A 22602-nucleotide genomic window follows, 5' to 3' on the forward strand; every position below is an offset into this window, starting at 1 on the left:
TACTCCATTTCCAATTAGATGATATATATATATATATATATATGTATATATTTTTAGACTTATCAGTCTTCAAATCTATGTATTATTTCCAAGGCAGAAGGGTAGGACTAGCAATGGCAGTTAAGTGACTTGTCCAGGGTCACACAGCTAGGAAGTGTCTAACGTCCCAGAACTTCTCATTTCTAGGCCTGGATCTCAATCCACTGAGCCACCCAGCTATTTATGCCTTCACATCTCTCCCCTTCTCTCTACTTGCATAACTACAGTCTTAGTTCAAGTCCTCAAATCTACAGACTCCTAATTAGTTTCCTTGCATTCAGCCTCTTACAGCCCTAGTCCATTGTGTCCAAAATTATTTTCCTTTAACATAAATCTGATCATTTAATTTTCCTACTCAGTTAACTCCAGTGGCTAGTTCCCTATTTGCATTTAGGATAAAATAGACTCCTCTGTTAAGTTTTTAAAAAAACATTTCCCCCCATTATTAAGGATTGTTTTCTTACTTCTACCTCTCCTCTTGGGAAAAAAAAGCCCTTAACAAATAAACATAGTGAAGTAAAACAAATTCACATGTTGACCATATCCAAAGGTATGTTTCTCATTCATATATTAGTTAATCATCTGTCTGTCTGAAAAGGTAGCATGCAAAATCATCAGACCTCTGACATGATGATTAATCATTACAATCAGAAGATTTTCAAATTATCGTATTTTTTCTTTTAAAAAATTAAAAAATTTTCATTTTGTACAATGTTGATGTTATACTATAAATTTTTCTTGCTGATTCTACTCACTTCACTAGGCATCAGTTCACACAATTCTTCCCAGATTTCTATGAAACTATCCCTTTGGTAATTTCTTATGGCAAAATAATATTCCATTGCATTCCTATATCATAATTTAACTACTCTTGATAACTGGAAATCTCTATATGTGTATATGTAATATATATGATTTTTTATTTTTTTAGTCCTTTTCTTCTTTCATTGATTGTTTTTGGGTATAGAACTAGTGGTACTCCTGCTGGGTCAGAGGATATGTATAGTTTATCAACTATCTGCACAGTTCAAAATTATTTTCCAGAATGGTTAGACCAATTTATAGCTTCACTAATAGTGTAATAATGTCCCCAGAATTTTTATCATTTTCTTTTTTGCGGGGGTCAACTTTGCCAGTGTGATGAGTGTGAGACAGAACCTATTGTAGGTTTAGTTTGCATTTCTCTAATTAATAACAATAATAATAGCAGCCAGCATTTATAAAGCATCTACTATGTGCCAGGCACTGTGCCAAATGCTTTTTATTTTTACAAATATTATTTTTTATTTTATTCTCATGATAAACATGGAGGGTAGGTACTATTATTAGTACCTGAGAAAATTAGTACCTGAGAAAATTTAGGCAAACAGAGGCTAAGAGACCTCCCTCAAATCACACAGCTAGTAAGTAGGCATTAGGCTGCACTTGGATCTTCCTAAATCTAGATCCAGTAATCTATTCACTCTACTACCTAGCTACTTAAATCATTAGTGACTTGTAGCATTTTAAAAATAGGGCTTAGATTTCTTGCTCCAAAAACTACCTGACCATATCCTTTGATCATTTTTCAGTTGGAGAATGGCTCTTAATATTATAAATTTGAATCAGGTCCTTACAGACTTGAAAATGAAACCTTTAACAAAGATTTGCTGCAAGGGTTCCTCCGTTAACTTTCTCTTCTAATTTTAGCTAATTTCACTACTGATTTTGTTTGTACAAAAAATTAATGTATTCAAAATCATTGCAGAATTGCCTCATTAAAAAAAAAACAACAACCTCTTACTTTCTGTCTTCGCATAACTCTAAGGCAGAAAAGTGGTAAGGGCTAGGCAAATGTTAAGTGACTTGCCCAGGGTCACACAGCTAGACCCTGAATTCACCTCAGGTCCTCCCAACTCCAGGCTTGGTGCTTTAATCATCGTGCCACCCAGCTACCCCTATGGCATTGTACTGTGAACAAAATATGCTGTGAATAATTGGATATTCTATTTTATAAATGAAAATGTTATCCTTGTTTCCTTTGATTTCTCTCTTCTTACAAGGGCTCTGAAAGGCCAGAGCTCTGTCTCCAGCTCCAAATGCCCAGACCCTTTGTTGGCTCTCACAACATCCAGGGAATGTTCTTCTTCCCTCTCAAGCAGCCTCCTTCAGCAACTGCTGATCATGGCGTGTGTTCCCTGTCCCCCAGAAAGGACTCTCCAAATAGGATCAAGAAGGTTCTGGTGACAAGGAGCCATGCAGTGTCCTGCCATCCCATCAGCCCATTCTTGTCTGGATTTGTAGGGTTCTTCCCCCAATTCAATCATGAAGCCATTTCATTTCATCCCACCCAACAACTATGCCAAATATCAGAGATGTGGTCTTAATACTAGCGTCCTCTTAGGCTAGATTTGGTTTGAGAAAAGAATGAGATAATCGTACATTATTGCAGAACTAATAAAGGGTGGTTACCCTACAACTTCTCTACTGGTTCTGTTTGAACAGTTTGACACAGTTAAAGCTAACTACTTATATTTTAGTTCCAAATATTAAATGTTAGTTTTGAAGCTGGCTTTTAATTAGATCATAAGTGTTTCCACAGAGAAGTTTTAATAAATTTATGACTTATGTTAGTTACACAAACATAAAATACTAACATTTATAAAAGTCATTAAAGGCTAGTAATCAAATCTCACCTAATTAGAAGAATGCAATTAGCTTGTTTGACTAAAATAGATGAATATGGTAATTGTTTTTCCTTGGAGTTCAACTGATTACCTGATAAAGACCATGAACATTTTCTTCCATAGACATTAAAAAAAAAAATCCTTACCTTCCATCTCAGAATCAATACTGGATATTGGTTCTAAGGCAGAAGAGCAGCTGGGCAATGGGGGTTAAGTGACTTACCCAGGGTCACACAGCTGGGAAGTGTCTGAGGCCATTTTTGAACCCAGAACCTCCTATCTTTGGGCCTGGCTCTCAATCCACTGAGCCATCCAGCTGCCCGCTTCCATAGACTTTTTTTTTTTTTTAAACCCTTAACTTCTGTGTATTGACTTATAGGTGGGAGAGTGGTAAGGGTAGGCAATGGGGGTCAAGTGACTTGCCCAGGGTCACACAGCTGGGAAGTGTCTGAGGTCGGATTTGAACCTAGGACCTCCTGTCTCTAGGCCTGACTCTCAATCCACTGAGCTACCCTTCCATAGACTTTTAAGAGTCAGTCACTTCTTCCAAAAAGTTTCCCCAAATTAACTTCCCATTCATTATTCTCTTCAGCATTATGTTTCAGAATGTTGTAGATCATTTTAAAAATGGTTTTATGTTTTGTAATTATCCTCTTCTCTGACGTGTGTATTTCATTAAACCCTGGAATTAAAATTAGGAAAACCTGATTTTGAATCTTACCTCAATATACTTATTGGCTGTGTGACCCTGGATAAATCATTCCCCATCTCTCAGCCTTGTTTTTTCCATTTGTAAAATGGGGGCAATAATAGGATTTCAGTCCCAGGATGGTTATAGGAAATAAGTGAGATAACAAATGTAAAGCATTTTGCATCCTATCAATGCTAGTTATAATTATGAAGAAGATTGGTGATGCCTTCCACAGAAGAGGGGAGAGTTTGGGGGGAAATGATAAGGTCAATTTTAGTCATGTTGAATTTGAAATGTATTTGAGACATTTAGACATATGAGTCACATATTGGCACTTAGTGTAGTATGTGGTGTGAGATGATAGCCTAAACCTAATTTCTATCAGACCGCTTTCCAGTTTCCTAGAAGCTGTTGTCTCATAAATAGTCCTTCCCTGAGTAGAAGTTGAAGTCTTTGGTTTTATCAAACATTATGCTGCTATGTTCATTTCTTCCTAGATAGCCTGTATATAATCTCTTCTACAGATTGTGAATCTCATATATATATTTCGAGAATATTTTTCATAGTTCTGTAACACTCTATAGCTGTTTTGTGCTGATATTGCCCCCTACCCCCACCCCATTCTGGCCAACTAAGCTGTGCGTCCTCATCTGCTCTGCGGGGTTTCTGCCTCATAGCTGCTCACAACAGCCTATTTTCAAGTTGGCCTCTGCTGAATCATCACAACATGCAGTGCTTCCATGCTTCGGGTGGAGGTTACATCAGTGGCATGACTGGCAATGGTCAAGGCCATTGGAGGGACCAAAGCTAAGACACTGGGCAATTTACTTGAGTTGGATAGCGCTTTCTTACTGGCATCACCTCTGTACAACTGGCCTTAGAAGAGGTCCCCTCCCGAGGCTCAAGGTCTGCTGGTCTTGACCAGAGTCCAGCCTTATTAGGAGATTGGATCCCTCCCTCAATAAACCTATTTCTTTTTGGCTCGGAGACTGTGTTTTACTTTTTTGGCATCTCTGCTAATATATTTTTGTCACAAGATTGAGTTTCTATTTAAAAAAAAATACCAAAATTTTGATAAGTATTCCTTTATAATGTTATTTGAGATCCAGTAGTGCTAAACCCCTTCCCTTCCAACTTTAAAAAAGATATATTTCATTTATGGGATAGGACAAAGCTATCCCTGCAATCCTCTTGGCCTGAGCTTCCTTCGTGAAGCTTTCTGGTCACCCAGAGGCATAAAAAGTCCCAGCTACACGGAGCCTGTCCCTCTCAGACTTGGAATGCTTCAGACTATGCAAGCTGCCATATCTTGGTGACCAAACCGACCAGATGGGTTTCCAGATATAGGTGAAAGAGAAGTTAGAGAAGATAAGTATCAATATACTCCTGCTGTGTTCGGGAAAAGAAATCTCTTTTTATTAATGGTACAATAATCTATGATTGCCTCATTCCTTCTCAAAACCAAATCTGACCTAAGAGGATGCTAGTGTTAAGATTACATCTCTGATATTTGGCATAGTCGTTGGATGGGATGAGATGAAATGGCTTCATGGCTAAATTGGGGGAAGAACCCTACAAATCCAGACAAGAGTGGGGTGATGCGATGGCAGGACACTGCACGGCTCCTTGGCACCAGAACCTTCTTGATCCTGTATTTCTTGGGGGACAGGGAACACACTCCATGATCAGCAGTTGCTGAAGGAGGCTGCTTCAGAGGGAAGAAGCATCCACCATTCCCTGGATGTTGTGGATTATGCTGCAGAAGGTGGACTGTCCGTATAAGAAGACTGAGAGCCAACAAGGGGTCAGGGCATTTAGAGCTGGAGACAGAGCTTTGGGCTTTCAGGATCCTTGCAATGAAAGTGAGGGAGGCAGAAAACTGAGCTGGTGGCTGAGTAAGATGGTGGAGGGGGCTGAGGAGTCCCAGTTAAGTATCTTCTCTTTGCTCAGAAGTTCAGGTTCTGCTCAAATAGTTGTCCTGAGAGAGAAAACAAGTTTGGGGCAGAGACAGGGGAACTCCCACTGGGAGATACAAAAACTTCAGGTTTATCTTATCTCTGCTCCTAGGAGGTGGGTGACATGCTGTCCTGAGGGATCATTTTCACTTGCTTTACCAGATGCTTGGAATTCTCTCCTCTTTTTTGCCTGCTGGGTTCCTCTGGCTCACTTCAAGTCTCAGGGAAAGTCCTGTTAGAGTTTCCTATTCCTCTTAATGCTAGTGTTTCCCCCTTAAAATTGTCTCCAGTTTATACTGTATGTATCTATTTTTACCCACCATTGTTGGCATGCTATTTTTCCCATTAGACTGAGCTGCTTGAGAGTTAAGACTTTATTTTTTATCTGCAATCTTTAGCACATTGCTTGGCACATAGTGAATTTATTTATTGACTTGCCTTATCTGGAAACTCAGTCTTATTCCATTCAGTTTGCTACAGATATGATTGCTTGGGGCAGCTAGGTGGTACAATAGATAAGAGTGCCAGCCCTAGAGTTAGGAAAACATGAGTTCAAATCCAGCTGTGGGACACTGGGCCAGTCACTTAACTCTTGGTTGTAGTTTCCTCATTTACAAAAAATGATCTGGAGAAGGCACTCCAGTATCTTTGCCAAGAAAATCCCAAAAGCTTAATACTTCTCAAGATTAGTCGTTTTCATTTTTTCTTCTCTTTAGTAATCAAAATATATTGTACTTATAAGTTCCTCATGTACTCACAGAGACTCTCTTTATAAGCTTTTCTTTATAAAATTTTTATAAATTTATGCTTTAGTTTTCAAAGTAAAAATCTGTCCTTTATCTTTTATTTAGTACTAATATTATTAAAATTTATTTACCTTAGAAAATTAGATTTTAAAGTGTAACAATAGAGAGCTTTTATGATAATTTGAGAACATCTACTGTTCTAATTGACACTAATGGCTACCAGGATTTTGTACATTTCTTATTAAATAAAATAAAAGAGAACTGGGTTGATTGATGTGCATGTAAAATAGATAAAAAAAATTTCTGGTTCAATTATCATATACATAAACAATTTCTTCTTAGGCCTGATATGCCTAAATTCCAGGTGCAAATACATTTTATTTTATTTATTTTAACCCTTGCTTTCTGTCTTGGAATCAATATTGTATATTGGTTCCAAAGCAGAAGAGCATTAAGGGCTAGACAATGGGGGTTAAGTGACTTGCCCAAGGTCACAGCTAGGAAGTGTCTGAGGCCATATTTGAACCCAGGACCTGCTGTCTCTGGGCCTGACTCTCAATCCACTGAACCACTCAGCTACCCCCACAAATATATTTTAAAAGAAAAAAATTTAAATCTGATTTTTAATTTCAATGGTAGAAAAGTAACTTAAATTTATGAGACTTATTCATTTTCCTTTTTGGCTAAAATGGTATTTTCTTTGTCTATCAATTAGTAACTTTTAAATTAATCAATCAAAAACTTAAGCACCCCTACTTAATACTAAGCAAGAGAATTCATGAGTCACTTACTAGAGTAAGCTCACATGTCCAAAGGCTACTACCATCCCCCTTGGGCAGTGCTAGGAACTGAAAGTCTGCAATTGGTTCCCATAAAGTGGAGGAAGGGACAGGGAGTGACATGGAAAAAGGACTATAAAAAGTCCTGAACTTCCTGTCTGGGAAGCTTCTCCTTTGGACTGCTTCTTTGGAGTACTTCTTTGGCCTTCTCCTTCTTTGGAAACTCTGCATTGATGAGCTGAACTGAAGGAGGAGACTCTTTCCCTGGATCCTGCATCAGTTTGCTGGGTGAGTAGCTGGCCTTCCTTTCCTGGCTTTTGGAGAGAATGGTTCCAGAGAGGCCTTCCTTTCCTGGAGGAGGCTGCATTGGTGGAACCCTTGTTGAAGATACCACCAATACTACTGGCTTAAGAGACTCCCACAATTCCACATGGAGATTGGGACTTGAGAGCCCTTGCCGGGTGGTGAGCTGGACAGAAATTATAGGGTATCTAGCTAGGCAATACTTTCTATTTCCTTCCTAAATTTCTCTCTTTTACTATATCTCTATTAAACTAAATTGTTAAGAGTGGCTAACAGACTCGTGACTTAAGAGTTAATTTTTTAAATCTGTTACCACAATATTATTTTAGAACTTTCATATTGGCATAAAAACCTGAATTTTATATTCTTACAATAGCCACAATATGTAGACAAGTCATCAAGTAAACTCCAATATGAGCTACTTACTATTCCAGTAGGAAATGCCAGTACTATTCTAATGGAACTTACTTAGCAGTTACTTGGCAGCACAATCATAGGGTCAAAATAATACTTCCAAATAAGTGATATAATTCATGTAGCCTAGAAAGAAAATTCTGTAACATATATAGGAAACAATGTTTATGACCCATTACAATTTTAACTTCATTCTGCCATGTGAGTTTTAAGTTTATTTTAAGTATATATATATGCATATATATGTGTGTGGGTGCATGTGTGTATATATTTCTATTTCTATATACATACATATATATATAATTGTTACATTTGAGTTCCAAGTTATTTCTCTCCCTTTGTGTTATTTAGAAATTCTGGGGCTCCATTTAGAGGTATTGGGGCTCATTTGAGCCTTAAGATATGTAGATATATGACAAACTTCCTGTGGACTTTGAGACTACATTTTCCGTGATCCAATGGGTTTCCGGTTTCTGACGTGATGACGTCAAACAATGGGAACCAACGTAGAGTGTAACTTAAATTAGGTGTGGAGCTTGGGCTCTCTCTCTTTCCTATGAAGCAGCCAAAGGAAATAGAAGGTATGGATTGGCAGGCAGTTTGAATAGATCTTAGCCAGGCACGTGGTCTGATTTTATTCTATCAACATGGGCCTAAATAAAATATTAGTTTTCCTCATATCAGCCTTTATCATTTTTAATCGTTACACCTTCCAACCCCACAGTAGAGAAAGCTAAATTTCACACCTACGCACACACACACACACACACACACACACATGAAACTCTACACTATATAGTTATCAGTTCTTTCTCTGGAAATGGATGACATCTTCCTTTATAGGTCCTTTGTAGATGACCTGAATACCTGTATAACTCAGAATAGCTTAGTCCTTCACATTCACTCTTCAAACAATATAACATTCTCTTGGTTCTGCTTGGTTCACTCTTCATTATTTTATGCATGTCTTTCCATGTTTTTCTAAAATCAACCTTTTCATCACTTCTTACAGCACAGTAGTAATCCATCACAAACATACCACAACTTATTCAGGCATTCCCTAATTGATGAACATCCCCTTAATTTCCAGTCTTTGCCACCACAAAGAGAGTTGTTATATTTTAGAACATATAGATTCTTTTCCTTTTCCCCTGATCACTTTGGGAAACACACCTACTATCAGTATTGCTGGGTCAAAGAATATACACAGTTTAATAACTCAATGGGTCTAATTGCAGATTGCTCTCCAAAATGTTTGGATCAACTCACAGTTCCACCAATAATGCATTATTTTACCATTTTCCCCATATATCCTCTAATATTTGTCATTTCCCCTTCAATCACTTTAGCTAATTTGACAGGTATAGGATGGTATCTCAAAGTTGTTTTAACTTGCATTTCTCTAATCAATAATGAGCATTTTCATATGACTATATAATTTTGACTTCTTCCTCCTAAAACTGCTTATTCCTATCATATCCATTGGGGAATGGCTCATATTCTTATAAATTTAACAAAATTCTCAATAAATTTGAGGTATGGGGCCTTTATCCAAGAAACCATCAATAATTTTCACCCCCTCTAGTTTATTGCTTTCCTTCTAATTTTGGTATATTGATTTTATCTGCACAAAACCTTTTCAATTTAATGTGATCAAAAATTTAATGTAAGCTCATTTTATTAATCTTTCATTCTCATCTGGAGTATCTGGCAAATTCATACATTGTGGTAATAATAGAGAAGTTATTTTTCATGGTTTATATTTCTAATTTCACTTGAGACTCTTGGTTTATCTGCTTTTGCATGCAGCATGAATATTTAGTTTTAGCCTTTGCATGTCAGATGTGTCCTCATGTGGCATATGTGCCTATGGGTCTTGGTGTGGATCCGGCCAACTGGGGATTTATCTCTCCAATGTTCCTTTCACATCTTGGGGGAAGGTGGAAGTAGGGACAGGACCAAGATTGAGGGAGTAAAAAATGGTTACTATGTCTATTCTTTTAGGAAGTAGCAAAAGTTTAAGCTTTCTGTCTCTAAAACCTGGCCAGGAAAAAAAAATACATAAAAATGAGTTGTTGCAAAGAGGAGCTCCACAGATCCTTCCCAGATCATAGATAACACTCACATATACAAGCACACACACAGATTTTCCCTTATGCTAGGAGTACTTCACATAAAGCCATTTTCTCTACTGACATATCCTGGATCTCGGATAAAATATACACAAACTATTTGAGTCCAGTGGAAGAATATTGTCATTTCTCAACTGAATTCCAAACTGCCAGCACAGGCTGCATGCCCAGGAAGACTTCCTAACTTAACAATGAGTTTTAGGCCAGTTGGCTACTCTCAACCTGCTTTAGACCATCTCCCAAGATGATTTTCTTAGGGTGTAGCCACTCTGCCTGTGACAGCTTCTTGGAGCCATGACAGATGGGTAGATATCAAAGATAGATGAGCAACCTGGAAAAGGGCTCAAGAAGCCCTCACACAAGAGGTCCTCTATGAAACCCATCTCTGAACAGCTTGGTGTCATGGACAGAGCACCAGGTCTGGAGTGGGGGGGCCTGGCTCTGCTATTTAATGTCTGTTTGACTTTGGGAAGGTCCCATTCCTCTGCACTAAGTGCTGGGATTTAAAGAGCATCACAGTTATTTAAGCCTTTCACAGTTAAAGAGATAAGATGCTGAATACATTTATAATAATGTTTGATAGTCAATATGCATTTATTAAGTGCCCTCTGTATATGTGCCAGGCACAATGCTAAGTATTGGGAATATAAAAAGAGACAGAAAGGGCATCCCTGCTCTCAAGGATCTTGCAATCTATTGAGAGAGACAACCAGAAGATAAATATGTACAAATAAGCTATAAACAAGATCAATAGGAAATAAAGAAATAAATTAACAGAGAAGTCACTAGAACTAAGTGGCTTTGAGAAAGGCTTTCTTTAGAAGGGTGGTGTCAAACTCAAGTAGAAATAGCTTTCTGAGGGCCACATATTGACTTAGAAAACCTCAAATTAACATTACTTATGTTGTATTTTTATTTCATTCAACATTTCCTAATTCTGTTTTAATCTTTCTGGCAGCAGGCTGAGAGTTTAACACCTTTGCTGTAGAAGGTAGAATTCTAGTCAAGACTTTAAAGGAAGCCAAGGAAGCCAGGAGGTGAACAAGAAGTGAGAATATTCCTGGCATAAGAAGGTAGCCAGTGAAAGACAAAAATGGAATATTTGATTTATGGAACAGCCAGGAAGGCAGGGTCACTAGACTGAAGAGGAGAACCAAGGTTGTAAGCCTGGAAAGATTGGCAAGGGCTAGATTATAAAGAGCTTTGAACAGCAAGTAAAAGAATGTGTATTGGAACCTGGAATTAAGAGGGAGCTCCTGGAGTTTATTGAGTAGGGGGCGTAATACAGCCAGATCCATGCTTAAGGAAAATCACTTTGGTGGCTCAATAAAGAATGGATTGGAGTGGAGAGAGAGTTATGGCAGGAGACCAGGCGGGAGGTGCTGAGAGCTGAGGGTGGTAACTGTGTCAGAGGAAGGTTGATGACGGGTTCTTCTCCATCACTTCCAAAGCTCCTATGCTCCAATGTGGCTATTCCTACATGGGTAAAATATATGGCTCTCAGCAGGTAAAGTGTCCATGAACATCTGTGACTAAAGTAAATAGTCAGCTCATAGCCAAACCTCACACCTTCTCTGAATGGCCAGAACACACTGCTCTGTGCCTCAATTCTCTCATCACTCCGGTCTATATTTCACACTTCTACAAAAGTAATTTTCCATAAACAGCAATCTGATCATGAGACTTCCCTATGGAAGCCTTGCTTTGTATAAAAAATATGTCCCTCTTCTTAGTTCTTCATGTCCTACACCATCTAGCCCCAACGCATCTTTCCATCCTCCTACACTCTAGCCAACTGGTCTTCTCTCTTGTTTCTCACACTCTCTATGCCTCCCTCCTCACCTCCAATAGAGTTCTTTTCTTCCTTAAAGACATATTTGAAGTATCATCTTCTATATGAAACCTTCTCTGACCCTTTCTCTCTAACTGCTAGTGGCTTCCCTTTAAAACTACCTTCTATTTAGCTACTTTGTATATATTTGTATTTATTCACTTTACATTTATGTTACATCCCAGAGGTGTCAAGCACCCACAAAACTTCCAAGGTGGAACCAGATTAAAATATAAATGGGAAATATTTAATAAATTAAATAAAAATACAATATCATATCGATAATGTCAATTTGTGACTTTCTTAGTCAATATACTACCATATTGGGATCTAATTATCCATATATGCTGCCAGGGATGCATTTCTACTAAGACTGACTCCACTGCAATATGTTTTTTGTACTTTTTTTTCTCCTTCAAATAGATTGGGTTTTTGCGGGGGTTTTTTGTCCTCCTTGTCCTCTCTGCTCCTGGTGCAAGTGCTTCTTCCATCATGAACCCTGCTGCTCCAAGGACAACAACCTTGAAGATTTCCCAGGATATTTGGGTGTTTCAGAGCTGACAAAGTTGCCTGCCTGAACATTTCTTTCTTGGAACATCTACTTGCCTTAGGTCAGGAAAGAACAAATGCAAGGAGACAGAGTTGCCAAAGAGGCCAGGTGTGAGGGAAATACGGCAGCCCCTCTCTCAACTCTTGGGACTAGCTTGAAATAGGCCACACAGCTTGAAAACAAAGATTTAATAATGTAGCTTTTGTTTTTATATCCTCTGAGTTTTCAGTTCTTCCAGATCAGGAGTCAATTAGTGACCTTCATCATCATACAGTGTAGACCCTGAACATGGCTAGAAGTAAGTTCCCCTCAAGCTTCCACATGGTGGGCATGGTAACAGGCAAGGAAATAGCTCAAGGTGCAAATTACATTTGCAAATATTTATCTTGAATCTTATAATCCCAGATCAACAACTCTACAGTTTTTTAAAATGTTTATTGTTCCTTTTGGACAACCAACTACCGATGAATTTGACAAGTACTAATTAATAAACAGATAATTGACTAAGTTGATCACCAAGAAATAAACGAATTCCTTTTATATTCAATTCTATGAAATGAGAAGAAAAACAGCTTGAATGTAAGAGGGAAAAATAAAAGTCTTGGCAATGATGGCTCCGATTCTATGAAAATTAAAATTCAGCTCTGCCTTTAAACTCTCAATACTAGGATTTTGCCTGGGATTGTGCCATTAAAAGTCAGATTCTGAGTAGGGGAAGGAGTACAATTATAGAAGAAATCTTACATCAAGAGAAAATGCCAGTACCATGTTATCCAGAAGAATCAGACTTATTTCCATGTTCATATTTTATACCAGGCATAAGACAGTACTGGTTATAATATGTGTATATGCAAGCTAGACTTGGGTTCTGATATGTAGAATAGGAACAAATGAATATACAGTATTTAAAAATCTGCTTGCTTGGCCATCCTAGTCAAATTTTTTAGTTCTGGCCTGTTTGGAATAATCAGAACTAACTCCTCCTCCCCCATTGCAGCTCAGGTCAGACCAATAAGCCTTAAGAAAGTAGTTTCCAAGAAGAGACATATGACTGGACTGAAGAGGTGGTTTTCTATTTAATAACAGAGTAGGGCTTTCTTTATTCAAAATTGACTCCACTCTTGAGAAAGGAGGCTACGTTCAGTGACTTTCTGATCCAGTAGTTTGCAATAAATATGAAAATTCTTCAGGAGAGAAGCTAAGGCACTGGGCAAGTGACTAGTAAAATAGAATGGATAGTGCCTAAAATGCACAGATTCTTTTGATGCCACTTCTTGATTACTTTCTCTCTTTCAGGGTGGGTAGGAAGCCTCTTAGTCTCCCTTCCCCTTTTTCTGATGGACAATGGAACATAAAGTTCCTCTTCTGGTAGATTTTTCTGAGTCTTTTAGAAGTTGAGAAGTTCATGTTCCCTTATGACAGATGGATCTGATAGATCTTTGATAGATGCAATCAAGCCCAGTAGAGATAATATACTGCCATTTTCCTTTCAGAAATGTGATTCTCTGATAATGACGGTTCATAAAGTTGAAGAAGTTTCAGAGATTATATAGTTTAACTTCCTCATTTTACAGATGAGGAAATAGTCCCATAAAAGTCAAGTGACTTCTCCAACATCACACAAGTATCAAGCATCATAGGAAGGAATTGAACACATGTCATCTGATTCCAAAGTGATCTACACTATCCCATGGCTTCTCTATTGTAAAATATTTTGTATTTACTGCATAAAAACTCTTTTCATCAGGAAATCTTGGAAATTCTTTGTTTCATTAAAAATCCAACCACCCCAAACTCCCATAAGATTATATTCAGTTTTGCTGAATAAGTTATTTTTGTCTGTAAGCTTCAATCTTTCATCTTCTGGAATATCATATTCCAAGTTCTCTGCTCCAATATTCTAGTAGCTACTAAATCTTGTATGATCTCAACTGTGTCCCCTTGGTTCTTTAATTCTTTCTTTTTGGCTGCTTGCAGTATCTTTTATTTTATCTATAAGCTCTAGATTTTAGCTATAACATTCATAGGAGTTTTCAGTTTGGGGTTTCTTTCCAGAGATAAGTGAATTCTTTTGTCTTCTGGTTCTAAGTGATCTGCGTAATTTTCTTTTTCTTTTTAAATTAATAAATGTTTGTTTGTTACATTAAAATTCCCAAGTATCTCTATCATGACCTCCTCTCCTCACACTAGATAGGGGATCATTTGACAAAATGATATATGTAGATATAAAACTATGTCTTGCTTATTTCTCTTTATCAGCGCTTTCTCTGGAGGTGGACATAAATAAGTCATTCTTCAAACAATATTTCTGTGGTTGTATATAATATTCTCTTGATTCTACTCACTGCACTCTTTAAAATTTCGGTTTGTCTCTTTGAGTTTTAAAAAAAATTAGCCTGTTTTCTTTTAAGATTTTTTGAAATAATATGTCTACATTCTTTTTTAAATTATGGTGCTTGACTATTCTAATAATTCTTAAATTTTTTTCTCATCAATCAGTTTTCCAGGTCAGTTATTTTTGCTCTGTGATACCTTCCATTTTCTTCTATTTTTTTCCAACATTTTGACTCTTTATTTCTTGTTGTCTCTTGAGTTCTATTTGTTCTGTTCTAATTTTCAGGGAATTTGTTGCTTGGGCAAGGTTTTGTACCTTTTGTGTAAGGCTATTAATTCACTTTCCAAATCTTTCTTCTATAACTTTCATTTCTTTTCCAATTCTTTATTCAAGTTCTTTCATTTCATTGAGAAACATATTTTAAACTCTTTTAAAAAATCCTTCCGCGCATGTTAAAACCAGTGGAAATGCGCATCAGCCATGGGGGGGTGGGTGGGAGGGGGGAAGGTGGTGGGGTGAAGGGGAAAGTAAGAGTATGAATCATGTAACCATGTTAACTTTTCTAAAAAATAAATATTAATAAATGTTAAAAAAAAAGCCTTCCACATTATCTCTTCCATAGTATTAAATTTATGTCCAAAATGTGTTTTTCCTTGGAAGTTTTACTCAGAGATATTTTGAAGTCATTCTTTCCTAGGTTAGGACCTAGCTATAAGTTCTACTGGAAGGAAGTTAGAACATTTGAAGGTTTTTTTGTGGTATTTTTTAAAAAGAGTATTCTGTTATTTTAGAAAGCTGGAGATAACTCAGGCTTGGGGATCTATAAGTTTTCAATGTCCCCAAATGGTTTGATTGAGGGAAAAAATCTAGTCACTAGCCTCTAGGTCTGAGTTCTGCAAACTCCTAACCTGAGTCTGAACCTGAGCAACAGTAGACTGTTGTACTTGGTACACTAATAGGGAAGCTCTGCTGATTCAGGGTGACAAAAATGCAGGTTCCCTTTGGTCTGGGATTGCTGTAATGGTTATTCCTCTGTCATGTTCTAAATAAGCTAGGCTGTGGAACTGAGGTCTTGCTCTGTTCCTTGGGTAAGAGCCACACAGCTGCTCCTTGCTTCTGAACTTGTTTCAAATGCCACCTTTGGGGGAAGGTTCCTGGTTAGTGCTCTGTAGATCTGTGACCTGTGACTGGTAGTGCATGATGAAGTTTTGAGTTGGCATATTCTGCTTCATTCTGCACGAAGGTCCCCAGCAGGGCTCTTTTTGTCCTGGTGCCCATCCTGTCCCTAAGTTAGAATGATCTAAACACCTATTCAGACCTCATTTCCACTATCTAAAGTCCTCTCTGTCTGGCTTCCTGGGTTGAAAAAAATGAATCATTACTTTTTCTTTTATTTCCCCTACAGGATTTCATCTGGTGTTTCGTCTAGACCTGTTTGGAGGAGTTTGGGTGGGTAGGAGGAGTTTGCTGTACTTTTTCTTGCCTCTCTACCATTTTGGCCCCATTCTCATAACTCTCTCGAATCTTCCATCTATCCCTACCTATTGTTTCCTTCTCTGCTGCCTACAAACTCTCCATAGAGTTTTTCAATCTTTAAAAAAAAAAAAAGCAAACTACACATGATCTAGCCATTCCTGCTAGTTTTAATCTTCTGTCACTTAACCCTTCATCTGTCAAACTACTTGAGAAAGCTTTCTATACTTGGGGTATTCAGACCCTATCTTCTTATTCTCTTCTAAAATTTCTGCCTCCTGGCTTCTGACTTCATTTTTTCAATTAAAACTATTGTCTCCAGGGGCAGCTGGGTAGCTCAGTGGAGTGAGAGTCAGGCCTAGAGACAGGAGGTCCTAGGTTCAAACCCGGCCTCAGCCACTTCCCAGCTGTGTGACCCTGGGCAAGTCACTTGACCCCCATTGCCCACCCTTACCAATCTTCCACCTATGAGATAATACACCGAAGTACAAGGGTAAAAAAAAACAAAAAAAAACAACAACAAAAACTATTGTCTCCAAAGTTATCAATGATCTCTGAATTCCCAGCCTTTTCCCATTCTTCATCCTTAACCTTTCTGGAGTGTCTGGCACTGTTTGCCACTTCTTTCTCCTCAATATTCTTTCCTCTCTGGGTTTTTGTGTGTTTGATTTCTCTTTGTTCTCTGACTACTTTTCTAACCCCACCTTTACAGTCTTTGTGGCTGGACTTTCATGCCTTGCCCACTTATTCTGGGTATGCTCCAAGGCAGTGCCCTGGGTCTGCTTCTCTTTTTTTACTTAGTGATTTCACTAGCTCTCATGCGATCAAACATTGTAGAGGACTCAGGATTTACATCTATATACATATTAGAGACCTATTATCTCTCCTGAGCGCTATGTCCACATCAACAATTACATAGTGGACATGAAGAACTGGGTGTCCTATTGGCATCTCAAGTTCAGAATGTCCAAAGCAGAGTTTCTCTCATAATCACCCTTCTTTCCAACTTTATTAAAAATCTTTACCTTCAGTGTGGGGAATGTTATAGGAAAATTATAGATATAGATATAGATATAGACTTAAGGTAAGACAGAGAACTGACAGCTTGGAGAAAGCCCTGGACTTAATGCATGGACATTCCATAAATGGAATGAAGCCAGAGGTTTGAAAAAAAGGAGAGTTTCTTGGACAAGTTGATTGAAGGAGGGTTTGCCTGAGATCTAAGGAGCTGTGAAGATTAGGATTTATAGAAGATTTGAGAGAAGAGACCATCATCAAGCAACTAACTCAGCCTAGGTAGAGATAAAGTTCAAATCTACTGCTGGTGGACAGCTGATAGAAAAACCTATACTCCCTAGTGCTTTCCTTTGGACTTAAATGGCTGTACGAGGATTGATCCTGGTTCCTGTATCGTCTTGGAGCATCTTGTAGCAGTGCAGTGAGAACCCCAATACTTCTGCCCTCTCCAGTTTAGATAGAACTTTCTGTAGCTTAGTAAAGTATTCCCTCAGTGGTAGAAACCTTATCACCCACTTTCTCAAAGTTACCAACAATAAAACCAGTTTATTTATACCTCCTGTGTCTTCTCCAAGGCACCAAGGACCTACTATTGGAGTTACATTAACAACACTGGTATCCCTGGCATTTAGGTGTCAGTTTAGCTGACAAACTGTCACTCCTCATTCCTCACATCCCTGTGTGGTTTATTCTGTGTTAACCTGTCAGTCCTTTCCCTTGTGAGGTGTGGGAGTGTCTCCAGTTTGTGTGATTTCCTGGCTGGCACCCAGTTTGTCCCCCTACCCCCTACATATTTTTTTTCAGGAATCACTACTAAGTATTGATTCCAAGGCAGAAGAGTACTAAGGGCTAGGTAACTGGGTTAAGTGACTTGCCCAGGGTCACACAGCTAGGAAGTATCTGGGGCAAAATTTGAATCCAGGACCTCCTATTTCTAGGTCTGGCTCTCCATCCACAGAGCCATCTAGCTGCCCCCTTCTTTCCAGCTTTCTTATTATTGTCAAAGGTACAACATTTGTCATCAAGGTTTGCAATATATGGATCATTCTCAATTCCTTATTCTCACTCATTCCACATATACAACCATCTGTCAAATATTATAATCTTTTTATCTACAACTCTTGTGTAGCCCTCTTTTCTCCACTCACATTCTCCAGCCAAGTTCAGTCCCTCATGACTTTTTTGGTAAGACAAATAGGAATAAATAACTTGCCCAGGGTCACATAGATAGTAAGTGTCTGAGTCTTCCTGGTCCCTCATTCCTTCTTGCCTAGACTGTTTTAATAGCCTTCTAAGTGAATTCTCTGATTCAAGTCTCTTCCTACTCCAATATGTCCTCCACACTAATGCCAAAATGATTTTCCTAAAGTAGAAACCTGACCGTTTCATCCTTTACTCAATAAAATCCAATGTTCCTTACATGATCAGGTTAATGCCTCTGTTTGGCATTTAAAGCCCTTAACAGCTGGCTTTCTTCCTAATTTCCCAGTCTTCTTCTTTTTTGTAAACCCTTACCTTCTATCTTGAAGTCAATATTGTGTATTGGCTCCAAGGCAGAAGAGTGGTAAGGGTAGGCAATGGGGGTCAAGTGACTTGCCCAGGGTCACATAGCTGGGAAGTGTCTGAGGCCAGATTTGACCCTAGGACCTCCCGTCTCTAGGTCTGGCTCTCAATCCACTGAGCTATCCAGATGCCCCCTCCCAGTCTTCTTATACGTTATTCTCCTCCTTGCACCCTTCTGTCCATCCAAACTGTCCTATGTGTTAGGCTCTGAGCTTATACCATTTATCCCCTGCTTAGGGAGAATGCTCTTCTTGCTATCTCCAGCCTTGGAGCCTGCCTGACTTCTTTCAAAGCAACTCAAACTTCATCTTTTCCAGGAGGCCTTTCCTCATCCCCTCTCTGCTATTTCCTTCCCCCTCCTCTCTATCATCCTTCACCTTATTCTTTCTCATGAATAAACCATTAAAATCTCTGGCCAGACTTCCTAATTTAAATGAACAATCTCCAAGACTAGCTTCCCTTTTTTCTAATTTATTTTGTATGTATAGATTTATATAAATTCTATTTTATGTAGTTATATAAATACAAATTTATATAAAAATAAGGTTGTTTTTGCTCTTTCTTTGTAAAAACAGTGCTTTTTTTCCTGCTCCATCAGATAACCATACAAATAATTGATACTTACCACGTATACACGTTTCATAAACCTACCCTGCCCCCATGAAGTTATAATATTAGCAAAATAAATCGGTTCCATTTTTAAAATTATTCCTGCTTAAACTCTTACTCTGAATAAACAAGGGAGAGGATATTTTTAAAAATCCTTATAATACATCTTAGAATCAATACTAAGTATCAGTTCCAAGGCAGAAGGGTGGGTAAGGGCTTAAATGACTTACCAAGAGTCCCTTAGCTAGAAAAATGTCTAAGGCCAGATTTGAACCCACTCATCTTCAGGCTTGACTCTCAATCTACTGAGCCACCTCAGGAAGACTATTGTGATACCTATTTCGGGAAAGATCAATTTTAAAAATTATTCCTACCCAAACTCTTAGTCTCAGTTAATTGGGAAAAGGATATTTTGTTTTAAACTTTTGTTTTCTGACTTAGAATTGATGCTAAGAATGCATTCCAAGACAGAAGAGTGGTAAGAGCCAGGCAATGGGGGTTAAATGACTTGCCCAGAAACTTAGCTTAACAACTCAGCTGCCCCAAGAGAGGATATTTATGGGGGGGAGTCTTTTTTCCCATTTCATAATTTTAAATTTTAATAAATAATCAATTCCCCATTCCAATCTATCTTTCCTTATAGATTGCCCTCTCTGTCATTCTCATTTTTCTTTTAATTCATTCATTCATTTATTTATTTAGACTATTTTCCCAGGGTTACATGATTCATGATTTTTCCCACCCCTCTCCTTTGCCCTCTCAGAAGTGACAAGCAGTTCCACTGGCTTATACATGTATCATTGTTCAAAATCTATTTACATATTATTCATATTTTAAATAGAGTGATATTTTAACGCCAAAGCCCCAGTCATATTCCCATCACACTATGTGAGCAATCATATGTTGTTGGTTTTTTCTGCATTTCTACTCAGGGGGAGCCATTTTAAAAAATTTTAATGTTTTTAATATTTAATTTTCCAAGTTACATGTAATAACAATTTTCAACATGTTTTCTGAAATTATAAGATCCAAATTGTGTCTAAGAGAGAATTTTTTAAAATTATTATTTATTTATTTTTAAGCATTTCCCCATGGTTATATAATTCATGTTCTTTCCCTCCACTCTTCTCTCTTCCCTCCTGAAGCTGACAAGCAATTCCACTGGATTATACGTGTATTATCACTCAATACTTATTTCTATATTATTCATTTTTGTAATAGAATAATTTTTTAAAACTAAAACCTCCAAATCCTATACCCATATAAACAAGTTTTAAATCATGTTTTTCTTCTGCATTTCTACTCCCACAGTTCTTTCTCTCAATATGGATACCATTCTTTCTCATAAGTCCTGATACGATATTTTTAAAATGTACTGTTTATTTGTTCTGAAATTTAAAAAAAACTGCTTTCAAAAAGCTATATTATTTTATAAATTAAAATTATAGTTTTAAAATGTTTTCATTTGATATTAAATACTTATTATAGCTTAACACTTTTAAAATAGTACAATTTGGATTAATAAAAGAATAGTGGTTCAGACATCAATAAAGAGAAAGTTGGCAGGGGTAACTAGGTGGCTCAGTGGATTGAGAACCAGGCCTGGAGATGAGAGGTCCTGGCTCTAAATCTGGCCTCAGACACTTCCTAGCTGTGTGGCCCTGGGTGAGTCACTTAACCTCTATTGCCTAGCCCTTACCGCTCTTCTGTTGATTCTAAGACAGAGGGTAAGGGTTAAAAAAAAAAAACAACAAAAACAATAGTTGGCAAGCATCTAGAAAGAGAAGTGGTGATTTTAAGAGCCATTATGACTTCCTTAAGAGCAGATCATGCCAGATTAACCTCATTTTCTTCTTTGATAGGATTACTTAACTAGTAGATCAAAGGAATGCTGTAGACACAGTTTAATCTAGACTTTAGGCTTAGGATGAAAAATCTCATACTATAATTTTGGAAAACATGAAAAAATATGGACTGTACAAGAATAGGTTTAGATGTATTAAGAAATGGTTGGATGTCTGAATTCAGAGTACTTGGTAATGATTCAATACCAAGATGGCAGAAAGTCTCTAGTAGAGTACCCCAAAGATCTATGTTTGGCTCTATATTATTTAACATGTTTATAATGTACTAAATAAAGGCATCAAATTTGAAGATATCACAAAACTGGGAAGGATAGTAATAGCTATTCCTAGATAGCTGAATGATAGAGTTAGGATCCAAAAGGATTGAGTTGAATGTAAAAAAAAAAACAATGAAATTAATAAGGGATAGATGTCTTATAGCAGTTGAGTAGTGCAGTGGATATGGCACTAAGCCTAGAGTTAGGAAGATTCATCTTCCTGATTCACATCTGCTCTCAGACACTTACCAGCTGTGTGACCCTAGGCAAGTCATTAACCCTATTTGCCTTAGTTTCCTCTTCTATGAAATGAGCTGGAAAAGGAAATGGCAAAACCACTCTAGTATACTTGCTAAGAAAATTTCAAATGGGACCATGAAGAGTCCAACATGACTAAGAATGACTGAGCAACAACATCTGGATATAAAAACAGCTTCACAAGAACAAGATTGGAGAGGCATAGTTAAATGGACTAAAAAGGTGTGGGAGTTTAATGAACTGCAAGCTCATAATAAATATATATAAATCAGTAGTTTGCTGTGGCAGTAAGAAAAGGTAATGCAACTTTGAGTTGAATTAAGAGAGATGTAGCATGGGGCTGCTAGATGGCTCAATGGATTGAGAGCCAGGCCCAGAGATGAAAGGTCCCGGATTCAAATCAGGCCAAAGATGCTTCTTAGCTGTGGGTCTCTCAGGAAGTCACTTACCTTGCAATGCCTAGCCCTTACCATTCTTCTGCCTTGGAACCAATACACCCTATTGATTCCAAGATGGAAGGTAAAAGTTAAAAAGAGAGGGAGGCAGAGAGAGAGAGAGAGAGAGAGAAAGAGAGAGAGAGAGAGAGAGAGAGAGAGAGAGAGAGAGAGAGAGAGAGAGAGAGAGAGAGAGAGAGAGAGATGTAGCTTCTAGGAATATGGAGATAAGAGTTTTATTGTATTGTGTCTTCATTAGATCTCATTTGGAGTATAATGTTCAGTTCTGGGCACATAAGCTCAACTTGAGTTGATATCATATAAGGATTAATTGAAAGACCTGTAGATGAGCTTCTGGAGAAGAGAAGACTTAAGGTTTCCTTTATATTTTCTTCAGGTATTTGAAGGGTAGGATAGATTAAACTTACTCTGTTTTGCCCCATGCTGGATATCAAGAAAAACTTGCCAACAATTAGATTTTCCCTAAAGTGGAATGAACTAGCTGGAGAGGTGGTAGGTTTTCCTCCTTGGAAATCTTCAAGCAAGAGCCAGATTATCCATCTGTCATGCATGTTATAGTGTGGATTTCTTTGTGAGATATGTGATGAAATGGTCATTGAGATCTCTTTCAACTCTCAAATTCTATATTTCTGCTAAACTTTTACTTAAATAATCTAAGCTTCCT

At 37.7% G+C, this 22602-nt stretch overlaps 1 protein-coding gene across 1 annotated transcript in view; it reads right to left on the bottom strand.

The window, feature by feature from the left end:
- Nucleotides 1-15719, bottom strand: part of FAM13A (family with sequence similarity 13 member A) — a 104312-nt gene extending 88593 nt beyond the window's left edge. The window contains exons 1-2 of the mRNA XM_044681590.1: nucleotides 15623-15719; nucleotides 4973-5166 (exon numbers count right to left, since the gene is read on the bottom strand). Coding sequence (XP_044537525.1) covers nucleotides 4973-5166; nucleotides 15623-15719 — 291 coding nt within the window. The remainder of the gene's footprint in view (nucleotides 1-4972; nucleotides 5167-15622) is intronic.
- Between the last annotated feature and the right edge of the window lie 6883 nt (nucleotides 15720-22602).

This window comes from Gracilinanus agilis, chromosome 6 (assembly GCF_016433145.1).
Source record: "Gracilinanus agilis isolate LMUSP501 chromosome 6, AgileGrace, whole genome shotgun sequence".
Classification (NCBI taxonomy): Eukaryota; Metazoa; Chordata; class Mammalia; order Didelphimorphia; family Didelphidae; genus Gracilinanus; species Gracilinanus agilis.